The sequence below is a fragment of the Ursus arctos genome, unplaced genomic scaffold (assembly GCF_023065955.2).
Source record: "Ursus arctos isolate Adak ecotype North America unplaced genomic scaffold, UrsArc2.0 scaffold_3, whole genome shotgun sequence".
Taxonomy (NCBI): Eukaryota; Metazoa; Chordata; class Mammalia; order Carnivora; family Ursidae; genus Ursus; species Ursus arctos.
In genome coordinates, this window is record NW_026622985.1 from 18,132,265 (window position 1) to 18,145,868 (window position 13,604).

General features: G+C 45.0%; 1 protein-coding gene across 13 annotated transcripts in view; it reads left to right on the forward strand.

Annotated features, from left to right (window-relative positions):
* The window catches only part of SRPK2 (SRSF protein kinase 2), a 225,120-nt gene that overhangs the window by 190,418 nt on the left and 21,098 nt on the right, over positions 1-13,604 (forward strand). For all 13 annotated transcript variants that reach the window (XM_057304080.1, XM_057304081.1, XM_057304082.1 and 10 more), the window contains 4 exons: positions 6,860-7,025; positions 8,181-8,206; positions 9,616-9,862; positions 10,571-11,053. In XM_057304080.1, the coding sequence (XP_057160063.1) occupies positions 6,860-7,025; positions 8,181-8,206; positions 9,616-9,862; positions 10,571-11,053 (922 nt within the window). The remainder of the gene's footprint in view (positions 1-6,859; positions 7,026-8,180; positions 8,207-9,615; positions 9,863-10,570; positions 11,054-13,604) is intronic.

Genomic DNA, 13,604 nt, shown 5'->3' on the forward strand with positions numbered 1-13,604 from the left:
AGGCTTCCCACACGACCCCCATTAGGAATGCTCTTTCTTCCCTCCTCGGTCTGCCTGTGGCCTCCATTTGTGCCTTTCCTAATGATCGTAGCGTCTTACTGTATACGCCCCAGTTTCACAGCCCCGGCACTATTGAGATTTTGGACTGGAAATCCTTCGTTGTGGGGACCTGTCTTGTGCATTGTAGGGTGTTCAGAAGCATCCCTAGCCTCAAACAACTAGATGCCTGTATCAGCCAGCACCACCCCAGTTGTGACAATTTTAAAGGTCTCTAAACTTTGTCGGATGTCCCCGAGGAGGCAGAATTCCCTTTTGTGGAAAACCACCGGAATAGGGGAAGGTGCACTGGGTTGGTGCCTTGTCAGTAGACTTCACATTATACCTTTGGCGCTTACTGTTTTGTGACCCTGATCCGATGATGTAGCCTCTGTGAGCCTGTTTTCTCATTTATAGAATTGGGGTGGTAATAGGTAATTTGTGAAGATTAACATGGAGGGACTGTTGACACGGCGTCCAGCGTGGTGACCAGCATGAAGTAGCCTGTGTGTCTCCCCACCTGCCTTGTGAGCTCTTGGAGTTGTGCGTTCTGTGTGAATCCTGTGTCTCTTTGGTCAAAGAATGTGTTTGATAGGTTGTCTTTCCTTAAAGAAGTATACGTTCCTCTTCTTATTCTATAAAATGGCTCACTTTCTATGATTTGATGGGCTCACAGACCAACATTACCACTTGTTTGTATTTTAAAAGTAATGACATAGTTGAATCATCTTTCTTTTCAGGGTTTCCCATACACTGTTCTCAGTGCCTTGGTCAGTTCTGAGCTGTCCTCGTGTCATGCTGGTGACCTTGTGCTGGATCGGAGAAGGGCCATGCTGGGGGCGTCTCGGACGCTGTGTGCAGCCCCTGCCTTTCCCAGGCTGCTTCTCTGGCTCAGGTGTGGAGTCTTGTGTGGGTCTGCTCATCCGCCAGCTTTCAGTTCTTCTTTTTAAGTCCGCTTTAGTGAGGTCTGTTTCATGTCTTGCTCTTACTTCTGAATCCAGAAGAAGAAACAGGATGCTGATGCTGGCCGTGTTTACTTGTGATGCATGAAAGGTATGGCTTCTTCAGATGCTGTTGCTCTTCTTTAAACATGGCTTTGACTTGCTTATATATTGAAAGGGCAGCTGATATTTTAGTTTTTAAAACTTTATTGTTTAATTCATTGCCCTTTACAGGAACCTGTAAGGAAGTGGCCTCTTGGTAACGGCAAGGCCCTGAGTTGGGTGACTTTGCTATGGTACTGGAAAAACTGGCAGTCGCAGCTTGTCGCTCTGGATTTTTAAATATTTATTACTCTTCTATAACTGTGATTGTCACTAGCATTTATAGTGCTCTTTAGACACCCACTTTTTTAAGCGCTGATTTGAATTCAGGTGGTAGAATTCCAGAACCCATGCTTTCAGCTGCAAGGTCCTGTGAAATGTCTACACAGAAAGATCTGGGAGCATTTAGGTTATAGCATGTGTTTGTGAAAAGTGTGCATTTGTGGGTCTGTTCGTGGTAAATGGTTTTCTTTGTCTTAATGGTAGAGCTGGCAATTAGATTGAGGAGATAGCCATTAGATGTTACTTACTAAGTGACTTGTAATTGGTAATATGTGCTGTGCTATGTAACCTAAGGGGGCTTGTGAAATGCAGTGCCTGTGTGGGTCAGGGGTTCTGGGGGCAGACAAAGAGCCTGGCCCTTCTGGGACAGGCAGAGTCACCTGTTAGCATGGAATGCTTTTGTCTACACTGAGTATCTATTTACCATTTCATTTATGTTACTGCTCCTAGTTACCAGTGAATTCATGATCACTGAGCCAGGAATCGGTGGTAGAACAGAAGATGAATTTTAAGTTGGTAAACGTGTTTATATTCATTGTGGTAGTACATTTGGTTCTGTCCTAACTTGGAGTTCTCCTCAGACGGTTGTGTCCTCAGCTCAGAAATGTGGGCAGCCTTTCTCAGCCCAGCGCTCTGCAGCGCCCTCTACGTGCTGGGCACGGAGGCTTTCTCTTTCCTCCTGGCCGCATTCGGAGGAACGGCTGCAGGGTTTGCTCATGAATTCTCAGCAGTCCAATTAGAACACGGAGCGGAAGCCTGTTCCGTGTCACAGCAGACGAGGACAGTGTCCACGGAAGCTTGTGTGTGCGTGCGCATCCGGTTCCCGCCCCTTCCGTTGAGCTGGGATTTCCACACCCCTGCATTCAGTTGAGTTGTCAGAATTGTCAGAAGCAGGTTGTAGAGTTTACCTCATGTCTGTCTAGTGAAGAAGAGAAATCCAGTGGGAGGCTTAGCTTTCCTAGTAGGAAAGTGTCTAGGCTTGAGGAGACCCCCTCTGGTGCTTTCGTCCACACCACAAGGAGTCATATCTCGGGGCTCCTGCGTGGGGTCAGCCCCTCCCGCTGCCTGTTGGGCTCCCCTGCGTGCTGCATGAGCAAGGCCTTATGGAGTAAGAGGCTGGCCAAGTCTCTCTGCCCTGCGTCCTTTGTTCAGGCGTGGGGCAAGAAAGTCCCCACGGGTGACCAGAGTCAGAAAATAATTTATTTATTTTTTAAGATTTTATTTATTTATCTGTCAGAGAGAAAGAGAGAGAGAGTGAACGCAAACAGGGAGCGGCAGGCAGAGGGAGAAGCAGGCTCCCTGCTAAGCAAGGAGCCCGATGGGGTACTTGATCCCAGGGCCCTCGGATCAGGACCTGAGCTGAAGGCAGACTCTTAACTGACTAAGCCACCCAGGCGTCCCTGGAAATAATTTAGAAAGTTGCTGTCATTCTCATTCTCTTTGCAGTTTAGAATTTGGGAGGAGGCTTCATTTTCTGGGTGGTGAGCAGGGCCCAGGAGACATCTTCGAGAGAAGTTCCCACATTTCTCTCAACTCACGCCTCCTCTTGTATCTCTAAGATCACGGACTGTTGTGGCAAGCTGTAGGCTTATGTTGTTAACACCAGTACTAGATGCTCTCTGCCATCCCCACAGGTGCACAGAAAGACACCTGAGAGACCATCTTGCCCAAGCCTCTGATTGTACAGATGAATTTGAGGTCAGGGAAGGGGACTTGCTCTGAGCCAGAACTAGGGGCCCCAGGCTCCCAGCCCTGGGCTCTGCCTTCGCTGACAGGCTGCTGCTAGCATGCTCATCTGGCTTCACTAGGAGAAAACTGGCCGCTGCTGCTGGGGGTGTGATCTGGCTCCTCTGAGGGAGGTGCGGCCCCGGCCCATCAGTGCGCGGACTGCGCTCCGCTCCCACGACGGCTGTAGATCCCAGCCGCTGGCGAGCAGGCGCGCTCTGCAGCCTCTGCTGCCTCCTGCTGATGAGGCCGAGTATGTGTTTTTAGGCAAGAAAGACAAGTACACCAGGCCTGGCAAGTGAGGAAACACAGAAAATTCGTAAAGGCTCCTTCTAACTCTGCTTCTCAGATTTTGCAAGAGGAGATCTATTCTGGGCACGAAGCTTTCATTCACTGCTTTTCTCTTTTTTGTGCATCATCACAGTTATTCTGCGTAAATGGTTATGAGATTGCCCATCATTACTGTTTATTCCGGATTCTGGGGATGCTTTAAACTTCACTGGCTGAGAACAGAAATGCTAAAATAGCCATTCTTTTTAGTCTACAGCTAAAGACTTGTAAAAGAATTGTAGTTCAGAATTAAAAGAAATTATGGCATCAGAATTTCATTGCTGGGATGTACCACAGAGTTTATTAGGGATAGCCCACGCACAGGTGGGAGAAATGAGACCCAGAGAAGTTTAATAAGTGACTGAGCAAAGTCAGAGTTGTTTAGTTAATGTCAGTACCGATGTTCTGACTTTGTTCAGTTCTCCCATTTATTTTGAGCTTCCTGTGAGCTAGACCTTGTTTTTTGTAGATTTTCCATAGATTATTTCTAATTCAGACCTTATTTCTACTTTGTAGATACACACACACAGACACACACACACACACCCTTAATATGAAAATGGAAGCTCAGACAGTGTAAGTACCTTGCCCGGTGAATGAACGATCTGGCAGGAGTCTAGGAGTGGTGTGAGTCCCAAGGTCCTGTTTTAACACCACACTGTGCTGTGTCTCTCAACTCCTTCCTTTAAGATTTGCATTGTCTTAATTAATTTGTCTCAGCAGTCAGTTCTTTCACTGTGTTCATCATCAGACATTATAAGCTGTGCTTCTTAAGGAAAGGTAACTCAGTTGTGTGCAATTACAAATATTTTAAAAATCTGAAACCTTAACTTCTTGCTGGGAGCACTGTGTTCATCTCAGGTGCTGCCTTCTCATTGGGAACTCATGAACACATTTGGATCCTGGATCACATTAACTCTTACTTGTGTAGCCTCCCACACAGTGAAACAACCTGACCACCACGGAAGAGCTACGGTGGAAAGATAGGAGTGACTTAGGCATGAAATGGTGGTGAAAAGAAGCTGATATTTTTACTTTGAGTTAATAATGATCATTGAAATGCAATTTCAGTTGGAATGATTTTAAACTGTATAAAGTTTTTCAAAAATCTTGTTCCTTTGCCTCCATAGGTTAGAAATCATTACTGTTCCTGTCCATTAATTTCTTGAACTTCTCAGAATCTCTCTTGTCATTCAGATATAAAAGTTCCTCGTATCATTTCAGTTTGAACAAATAAGGTGCATGAATGTCAGTGGATAACATATAGGCCCCTTGGATTGTGTTCCCATCGGGATTATAACCTAATTCTTTATGGAAACGTATATTGAATCTTTCTTCCTGGTCCTTTGATGTTTTAAACATAATTTAATAGTTCTAATTGCAGTACTATTGCAAACATTAAATATTAATTTTAAGGCAAAAAAAAACCAACAAACCCAAGTGCCTTTTCTTCTGTCATTCTGGTTTTATCTGTTTCATTGTTTTGGTGCTTACTAGGAACTTGTCAGCAGCTCATTAAATCGTGTTTGTTATGCCCATGGTTCATCTTGGTTTCTTTTCGGCCAGTCCCTTTCCTCCTCCTGGCGTAAGCCCGTAAGCTCTCTGAGGACACAGGGGCTCTAAGCCCCAGGAGACAGGGAGCTTCGTTTATTGCTGTAGGTCATACACCTAGAATCAGCTGCATGACCTGTTACAGGAGTTTGGTGCTTGGTCAGTTGAAGTCATGTAAAAATACTTCCTAGGTAGTTATTTTAGATAAGTGTAGAGATTTTCATCCTGTTTAAGAGATGGGTTTTCAAGGGTGCCTGGGTGACTCAGTCATTAAACGTCTGCCTTCGGCTCAGGGCTTGATCCCAGAGTCTGGGATCGAGCCCCGCATTGGGCTCCCTGCCTGCTTCTTCCTCTCCCACTCCCCCTGCTTGTGTTCCCTCTCTTGCTGGCTGTCTCTATCTCTGTCAAATAAATAAATAAAATCTTAAAAAAAAAAAAAAGAGAGAGATGGGTTTTCCTTTTCTCATTTTCCTTGTGGAACCTCTGTCCCCTCATTTCCCAATGCTATTGTCTGTTGAAGTTGTTTAGTCATTTACAGTAGACAGAGCATTGGGCTATTGCTGAGAACTTTCTAGAGTTGGAAATACATAATATGGATACATATTATGTGTCTACTGCTTGTTTTTCCGACTCCCTTGTCTGTTGTGGACAAGACCCCTACATGATATAAAGTGTGTGATATTTATTAAATGCTAATATTTATTGAGCAGGTAGAATTTGTAATGTACAGGATCATGATGGGAATATTTTAAAAATTTATTTTTGTTTATGGGAAGAATTGAAAGAATTCCTCTCTGATGGAAATAATCCCAGAGATACTGTGGCCTCGTATTTAGGTCACTGGACTGTGTACGTTTTGTGGGTTTTGTTTTCGTGGATACTTCAGCAGTTTCTTCGAGTTCAGTGCTGTCGTGTGGTCTGGACTCCACAGCTGTTCCGTCCTGTTTTCCTGCAGTATTAGAAATGTGTACACATCATTAGACATCACAGAGACACAGATCATACTTCACACCTGCTGGGGTGACTAAAATAAAAAAGATAACAAAGTGTAGGCCATGACAAGGAGGGGGGAGCCCTCATACATTGCTTGTGGGAATGCGACAAGGCGTGCCCGCTGTAGAAAACAGGAGTTAGCCTACAACCTCACAGTCGTACTCCCAGGTATACACCCAAGAAAAATAAAAACGTTTGTCTACACAAAAACTCATGCATGGATGTCCATAACAATATATAGGAACCAAAAAAGGGAGAACAATCCAAATATCCATCAGGTGAACGGTTAAACAAAATATAGCATGTCCAGTGGAATATTATTTGGCAGTTACAAGAACGGAAGTATGTGCTACACGTGGATGGACCTTTAAAACATTGTGCCAGTTATAAAAGACCACTTTGTATGATTCCATTTATATAAAATGTCCAGAGCCAGCAAATGTGTGGAGATAGAAAGTAGATTAGTGGTTGCCTAGGGCTGGGGAGCTGAGAAGAGATGGAGAGTGACTGCCAGTGGGTAGCATGTTTCTTTTTTGGGTGATAAAAATGTGCTAATTTACATAGTGGTGATGGTGCACATCTAAAAACCATTGACTTGTACAATGGTACACTTGTACATAAAAGGGTAAATTTTATGTAAATTACATCTCAGTAAAGTTGTTGTAAACAAAGTATAGGTATAGATGTGTTTACTTCCATGAACATAAAGAATCACCAGAATGATGCACATTGGTTGCTTATGGGAAGGTGCTGGGCCCTTCTGGGGTCTGGGGCAGGAGGGAGATTTTTACTAAACACCTTTCGTGTCTGATGCCTTGTGATTATGGTACCAATTTTACGAGTGTGGAACAACGAAGGTATTAATAAGTCGTCTCTTCTCTTGATTTTACTATGACCAGGTCCTTCAGGGGTTAGATTATCTACACAGTAAGTGCAAGATCATTCATACTGACATAAAGCCGGAGAACATCTTGATGTGTGTGGATGATGCGTATGTGAGAAGAATGGCAGCCGAGGCCACGGAGTGGCAGAAAGCAGGTGCTCCTCCTCCTTCGGGGTCTGCAGGTGAGTGAGCTGAGCCGGCTTTGTTTCAATTTGTTTGGGGGCCACGCTGAAGGCAGTTGAGTCAAACATGTATCTCTTAGGAACTTTTGGAAGAGTCTGATTGCTAGAAATAATGAGACCTTTTTCTTGAAAAGGAAGATGCCCCAATTATGCGTTAATATTTGAGTTGCTTAACTTGATCCTCCCTTAAAAGATCATTTGCAATCTTGTGAGCTGCTTCATCTACATTGGAACATTGTCCTGTGCTGCACACTTGTCTGCAGGGGAGCATATAGTAACAGGTTGTGTAGTGACCTGTAGTCATCAGAATATTCCCCTGGCTTCAGGCTTGTTAGAATGCTTCCTAGTCTCTAGGTAGTCTTCATCAATCTGAGTCTAATGGCGGGTTTGGAATCAGTTACGAAAGACCCACGTTGGGGGAGAAGGTCAGATGCCTTAAGGATTGGCATCTAGAGTTTTCCGTCTGGTTTTGACAGAGTGTAACGGCTGCAGTGACGTGACCGCTCTCGCCATCTCTTTCTGTTTCCGCACCCTAGTGTGTCGTCGGGCGAGTGTGCAGCTGACGGGCTGCTGTGCGGTGACTGACAGGCTCTGGGGAGAGGCACCGCCTCCCAGTCTTGTGTTCTACCGTCAGGGTGCGTTTTAGATCAGAGACCTACAGCCGATCAAGCTGTGGATGTCAGCAAGGACCAGTTGTGTGATTTCTAGAATATTTGATTTATTTCCGCTATGTAGACTTGCTTAGTTTTCAAACTTACATGTACACCTCCTAATCTAAACTGTTCATTTTATTGTCTGCAAAACAGATTTGGTTAGATGACTATGTGACATTTGTGAACTCTTCTCCATTTTCTTAAGTTATCGGTCAGTGCTTTGGGATTGACTCTTTTTGAAATGAGTGGGTTTTTAATTTTAGATAAATAAGAGAAATGGCTCCTTATGATCAGCTACGCCCGTGCCTTTGCAGAGCCAGTCGTTTGAGTTGGATAAACTTTCTTTAGATCCCTGTGATTAGAAAGCTCTGATGTTTAACCATTTTGAAGTTGGGTAGCCATTAAAAGGCAATAATTACCTTCATTTTACAGTTCAGATTACGTGCATAAAGATACAGACCTATTTTCCTCTAAACATTCATTTTGTTTCCTTTTGTTGTAGTGAGTACGGCTCCACAGCAAAAACCCGTAAGTACCTACACATACACTTACCTTTACCTTTGTGTTAAAAGCAGCTGTTCCTTATCGAGCTTTTCAAGTTATAACATTGGTCTCTGCTGCTTTCTGCAACAGTTTTTCATTTAAGGTTTTTTGGGGGAATGGATTGTACCTTTTTTTGTTATGTTCTCAATTGTAGATGTTTAATACGTAGTAATATGAAAGACAGGCATGTTTATAAATGCTGTGTGTCCTTGAATATACGAGACTTACTGTTCCGGTGTGTTGAAGTGATTTTTAGAGTTGGAATCGTTGGAGCTTTTCCAAGTTTGGTCTTCATTTTCCCTGTGCACTTTCTGGGTTGCTGTTGGCGGAGTCTGGTGAAATGTGATGTGATCGAGATAGAGTTTGAAGTGTGATTATTATGAAACACTTAACATTAGTTCTGACTTGCCCCCAAGATACCTGGTTTTCTGAAGCTTGCACTCCGATTTGTTTTCCAGCCAGTCGTTAAACATTGTCTGTTTTGAGGTATGAAACAAGCTGCTTGGAATTAAGTGTTACCCGAGTGTCCCTAAACCTGCTTAGTTCCAGTAGAGGATAGAATATATGTATCTTGAGTTGACGAGTCACCTACAAGTCTTGAAAGAACGTTAGGAACCAGAAGCATTTGAAAGGAAACGTTGAGAAATTGAGCGTGCTGCCAGCAGCCGTCACTCTGGAGTGAACGGCCCCCTACGAGGGGGAGTGGTAATAATTATGCCCCCTGGCTTGCTGGGACGCCGAGCCATTGCCTACATTCCTGCTGTGGTTGGAGCAGCTTGTCCTGTTGATTGATTCTGTGGAAGAACTGGAGGCTGTCATTGCCAGCACTTACCCAGTCACATGGCCTCGTCGGAGGCAGGCTGAAACTGTGGCTTTTTCTTTTTTCCCTTGACTTCCTATGCTCATTGCTGGCAGTTTCTGCAGTCCTGCCTGTTGATAACAGCTCAGTGTGTGAGACCCAAGCACCCACAGTGCTGTTGACCAACAATGAGGGCAGTGCACCCGTGTCGCCAGGCTTGTCTTTTATGGCAGATAGCTGGGTGAGACAGGACATATCGTTAGTTTGTGTATAGGCAGTGACAAAACTTGCAAGAGGTGCTTCTTATTTAAAGGCCAGAGTATCTCAGCATTTTCCATTCTTAAAGTTGAATTGAGACAGACTTCTTGGATGGGAACCGTGTGTCCCTCTGAGGGCAGGGCCTGCTAGTAGCCCCCTTACTTGATGTCATCAGGCTTCTTTCTTTCTGTTTTTACTGTAACCCGGAGCACAAGGTTTTCACGAGTAAGACCTGAGGAAACAGGATTTGTCTGTGTTTGTCGTGCTGGTGCTCGTACTCCTACGTAGTGCTCTAACGGGGCAGACTGACCTGTGGTGTCTTCTTGACATGTTGTAGATAGGAAAAATATCTAAGAACAAAAAGAAAAAACTGAAAAAGAAGCAGAAGAGGCAGGCTGAGTTATTGGAAAAGCGCCTGCAGGAAATAGAAGAATTGGAGCGAGAAGCCGAGAGGAAAATAATAGAAGAAAACATCACGTCAGCGGTACCTTCCAATGAACAAGACGATGACTACGGCCCAGAGGGGAAACTCAAAGCTGCCGGCTTAGAGGACGCGGCCGAGGGCGAGCCTGCCAACGACAACGGTCAGTCTGCATGGGGTCCTGGAGCTTCCTTACTGGGCACCCGCCAGCTCACCACGCAGGCTCACTTGGTGCTGCGGCTTCAGATGTGAGGATGATTCTTTCCAACTCCTGGTTGGGGAATATGGGAAACCGTCTGCCACTTCATTTGTAAAATGAATGCCAGAAATATGTTAGTATTTCTAAAATAGGTTTTTAAAAATGGAAAATGTCTAACACCATGTCTCGATCATGTTAATGATTGTTCTTTATTTTGTAATTAACCTTTAACCTAAAGTAATGTACCCACGGACATTTTCTGAAGATTGTAGAAGAGAGGGTAGAAGCGGAAAGGCGATTCTATTTATAGTCATTTTTTCCCCAAGTCTAACTTTTTCTAATAAGAGTTAGCCAATTATTTACTAAATAAAAAATAAGATTTAGAAAACCTAAGATCTTACCCTGAGAGCCAAGAGGTGTTTTGCTTTGTAGTGCAGAAATCAGGCACATTCATGGGCGCTTGACTGGCTCGGTCAGTGGAGCATGTGACTCGATCTCAGGGTCATGAGTTTGAGCCCCATGTTGGGTGTGTAGAGCTTACTTGAGGGGGAGAAAAAAAAACAGTAAATTAAGCACATTCAAAATTGTCTCTTGTTGGGGGAAATATGAACCTAGTGTCACTGTGTTAAGGAGAGTGACACATTCTGATTCTTAACCCATCAACTTTTTAAGGCGAGGCTGAGGACCAGGAAGAGAAAGAAGACACCGAGAAAGAAAACACTGAGAAAGATGAAGATGATGTTGAACAGGAACTGACCAACACAGACCCTGCGTGGATAGAATCACCCAAAACCAACGGCCATATTGAGAATGGCCCATTCTTACTGGAACAGCAGCTGGATGATGAAGATGATGAAGAAGAAGATTGCCCAAATCCTGAGGAATATAATCTCGATGAGCCAAATGCAGAAAGCGATTACACATACAGCAGCTCCTATGAACAATTCAATGGTGAATTGCCAAATGGACGGCATAAAATTCCTGAGTCACAGTTTCCGGAGTTTTCCACATCATTGTTCTCTGGGCCCTTAGAACCTGTGGCTTGTGGCTCCGCGCTTTCTGAGGGATCCCCGCTTACTGAGCCTGAGGAAAGCAGTCCATCCCATGACAGAAGCCGGACGGTTTCAGCCTCCAGCACTGGAGATTTGCCAAAAAGTAAGTGCCCCCCCCCCAACCAGGTGTCTGCTTTCAGTGGCCCTGGTATCGTGTCCTTGACACACACTCTGAAGGGAATTGACTGGAGGTGGTCAAGTCCTGTATGTATCTGTTCACCACTCTCGTTGTATTATTGTACCCCTGCATAAGTAGTGTCATTTAAAATGTGCTCCGTGCCGCTTAGCCTTTCTCTTGCCTTCTGAATATCAGTCCCATGTCTGAGCTTCTCGTCCCGCTTCTGTAGGTAGTGGCGTCTCCGGTTGCAGAAACCCTCCCGGTCCAGCAGTTATCACGTACTGTAGCGTTTATAGAATATGTAGGTTATGATTCGTACTTCCATCCAATAGGGTATATTTAGTTTTGGGATTTTGTTTTGTTTCATTTGTATTCAGGGAAAAAAAACATACCTGCTTTTTGTATTGAGGAAGAAGTCTCTTATTTTACTTTGATGTTTGTTCCTGATTGTAGAATTCTGCTCTCCAAAGGTTAAAGCCATTTTAAAGGAAGTGGCATGGATCTTAATGCGATGATGACCTCTATCAGCCCCTTATTTTGAGAGTGAGTGCCACGTGACCTGTCTGCCTGTGTCATGCTAAGCGAACTTGGGGCATCACGGTTGGTTTCCATTCTGGCCCACAGAGGAGTAGCTCAGTACCCTCCTCTGCTCCCCCTGCTGACAGGAGTGTTTACCGCATGATGAGTCTGTCGATGACCCAGCCCTGCAGAGCAGGAGGAATCCCACAGCCCCTCCCAGTCCCTCAGGTGGGAGACCCCGGAGCCGTCTCTGTTACTCATTGGCTCTAGCTAATCATCCTAAGGATGTGGGTGTTTTTTTTTTTTTTTTCTTGGGTAGACATATCCTGTTCCTTTTTACTTTTAACCTGACCAAGGACTCTTTGAGGGTGCTTATAAAATGCTCTCACATGGAAGGTAGGTTCGTCTAGGGAAAGACTCACCTCTGTGTGTCTTCCTTCACTCTCACACACTACTTCTGACAACTCTGGTCACCAGATGTGTGTGTAGGGCATCTTCCCTACACCAGAAGCTTTTCTGACACCAGCTGGTGTCCTATGATTTAGCTTAATTCTGACACGATCTGGAGACAGCATCAGGTCCCACATGGTAAGAGCTGAGTCCCAGGGACGCCTGGGCAGCTCAGTTGGTTAAGCGTCTGCCTTCGGCTTAGGTCAGGATCCCAGCGTACTGGGATCGAGTCCTGCATTGGGGGGTTCTCCCTCTCACTCTGCCTGCCGCTGCCCCTGCTTGTGTGCGCCTCTTCTCTCTCTCTCTCTCTGACAAATAAAATCTTCTAAAAAGCTTCTAAAAAAAACCTAAAAAAAAATCTTCTAAAAGCTCAGGCCCACAAGACACCCCGACCCCCTTCGTACACCAGTGACAATCCCATATTGTCACCCGTGCTTCTGACCCGTCAGCTGTGAGTCGGAGGTTCCCACGTCCCCCTGTTCCAGTTAATCTGTTACAGCAGCTCGCAGAACCCAGGTTTACTTGCTAGGTCACTGGTTTATTCTGAAGGAATGTAACTGAGGAGCGGCCAGACGGAAGAGATGCGGAAGGTGAGGCTTTCGTGCTCCTTCCAGGCGAGCCTCCTGCCCTGCAGTCTCTCACACGTCCCTTCCTGAGGCCAGAATTTTCCCAGTTTGGGGCCACGTGAGCCCCTTCCCATTGTCTTTTCTGTCCTCTTGACACAACCCCATTGTTCTTTGCCTGCTCCCTCACTTGCGAGAACCACATTCCCAATTCAACTCTCCAGAAGTCAGTGTGTCTCCAGGTCGTTCTTGTGACTTTTTTTTTTTTTTTTTTTTTTTTTTTTTTTTTTTTTTTACCTTTTATAATATACAGAATATATAGGAACAGTAGCATGTAAGATTTATAAATATGCATGTATGGAGGTGAATGTGCAAGCATTTTTTATTAATGGAGTAAACAGTGAAAAAGTTCCACCATCACAAGTATAATAGCTTCTCCCCGTTTATTTTCACAATCTAGTAAAGAACGTCTGTGTGCAAATGCATGTTCGCTCATGCTTCTGTGCCTTTGCGGATGCGTTTCCTCCTGCTTGGAATGTTTCCTCCTCGGGATCCATGGTTTGTCCTTTCAGCCAACTTACTTGCTTGCCGGCCGGCAGCTCAAATATGAGCCCTGCCCGGGGCCCCAGCGGGCCTGTTGCCTTTCCCCTCTTTACCTGCTGCTCCTGCTTTTCTTACCTGAACGCTCATATTTCCGTTACCCTTCTCACTGAGATGTACAATCTCGGCGAGCCCGTGCATTGTATCGTTGTATCTTCAGCGTCTAAGTCAGTGCTGTGATAAACCTTTCCTGAATAATGAACAGATCCGTGCCGTCTGGCTACACTCTTCTCCTCTTCCCTTTGTCCCGCCTTTCCCCATTCACCATCAGAACCTTGTTCGTCTAGTGCACGTTCCATCCCCAGCACCCTTTCTGCCGCACCGGTGTCACCTCAGGGAGAAATAGGAGGTCTGTTTTTCATGTTGACCCAAATCTCTTATCAAGCAGACCTTTTCACTGTTAA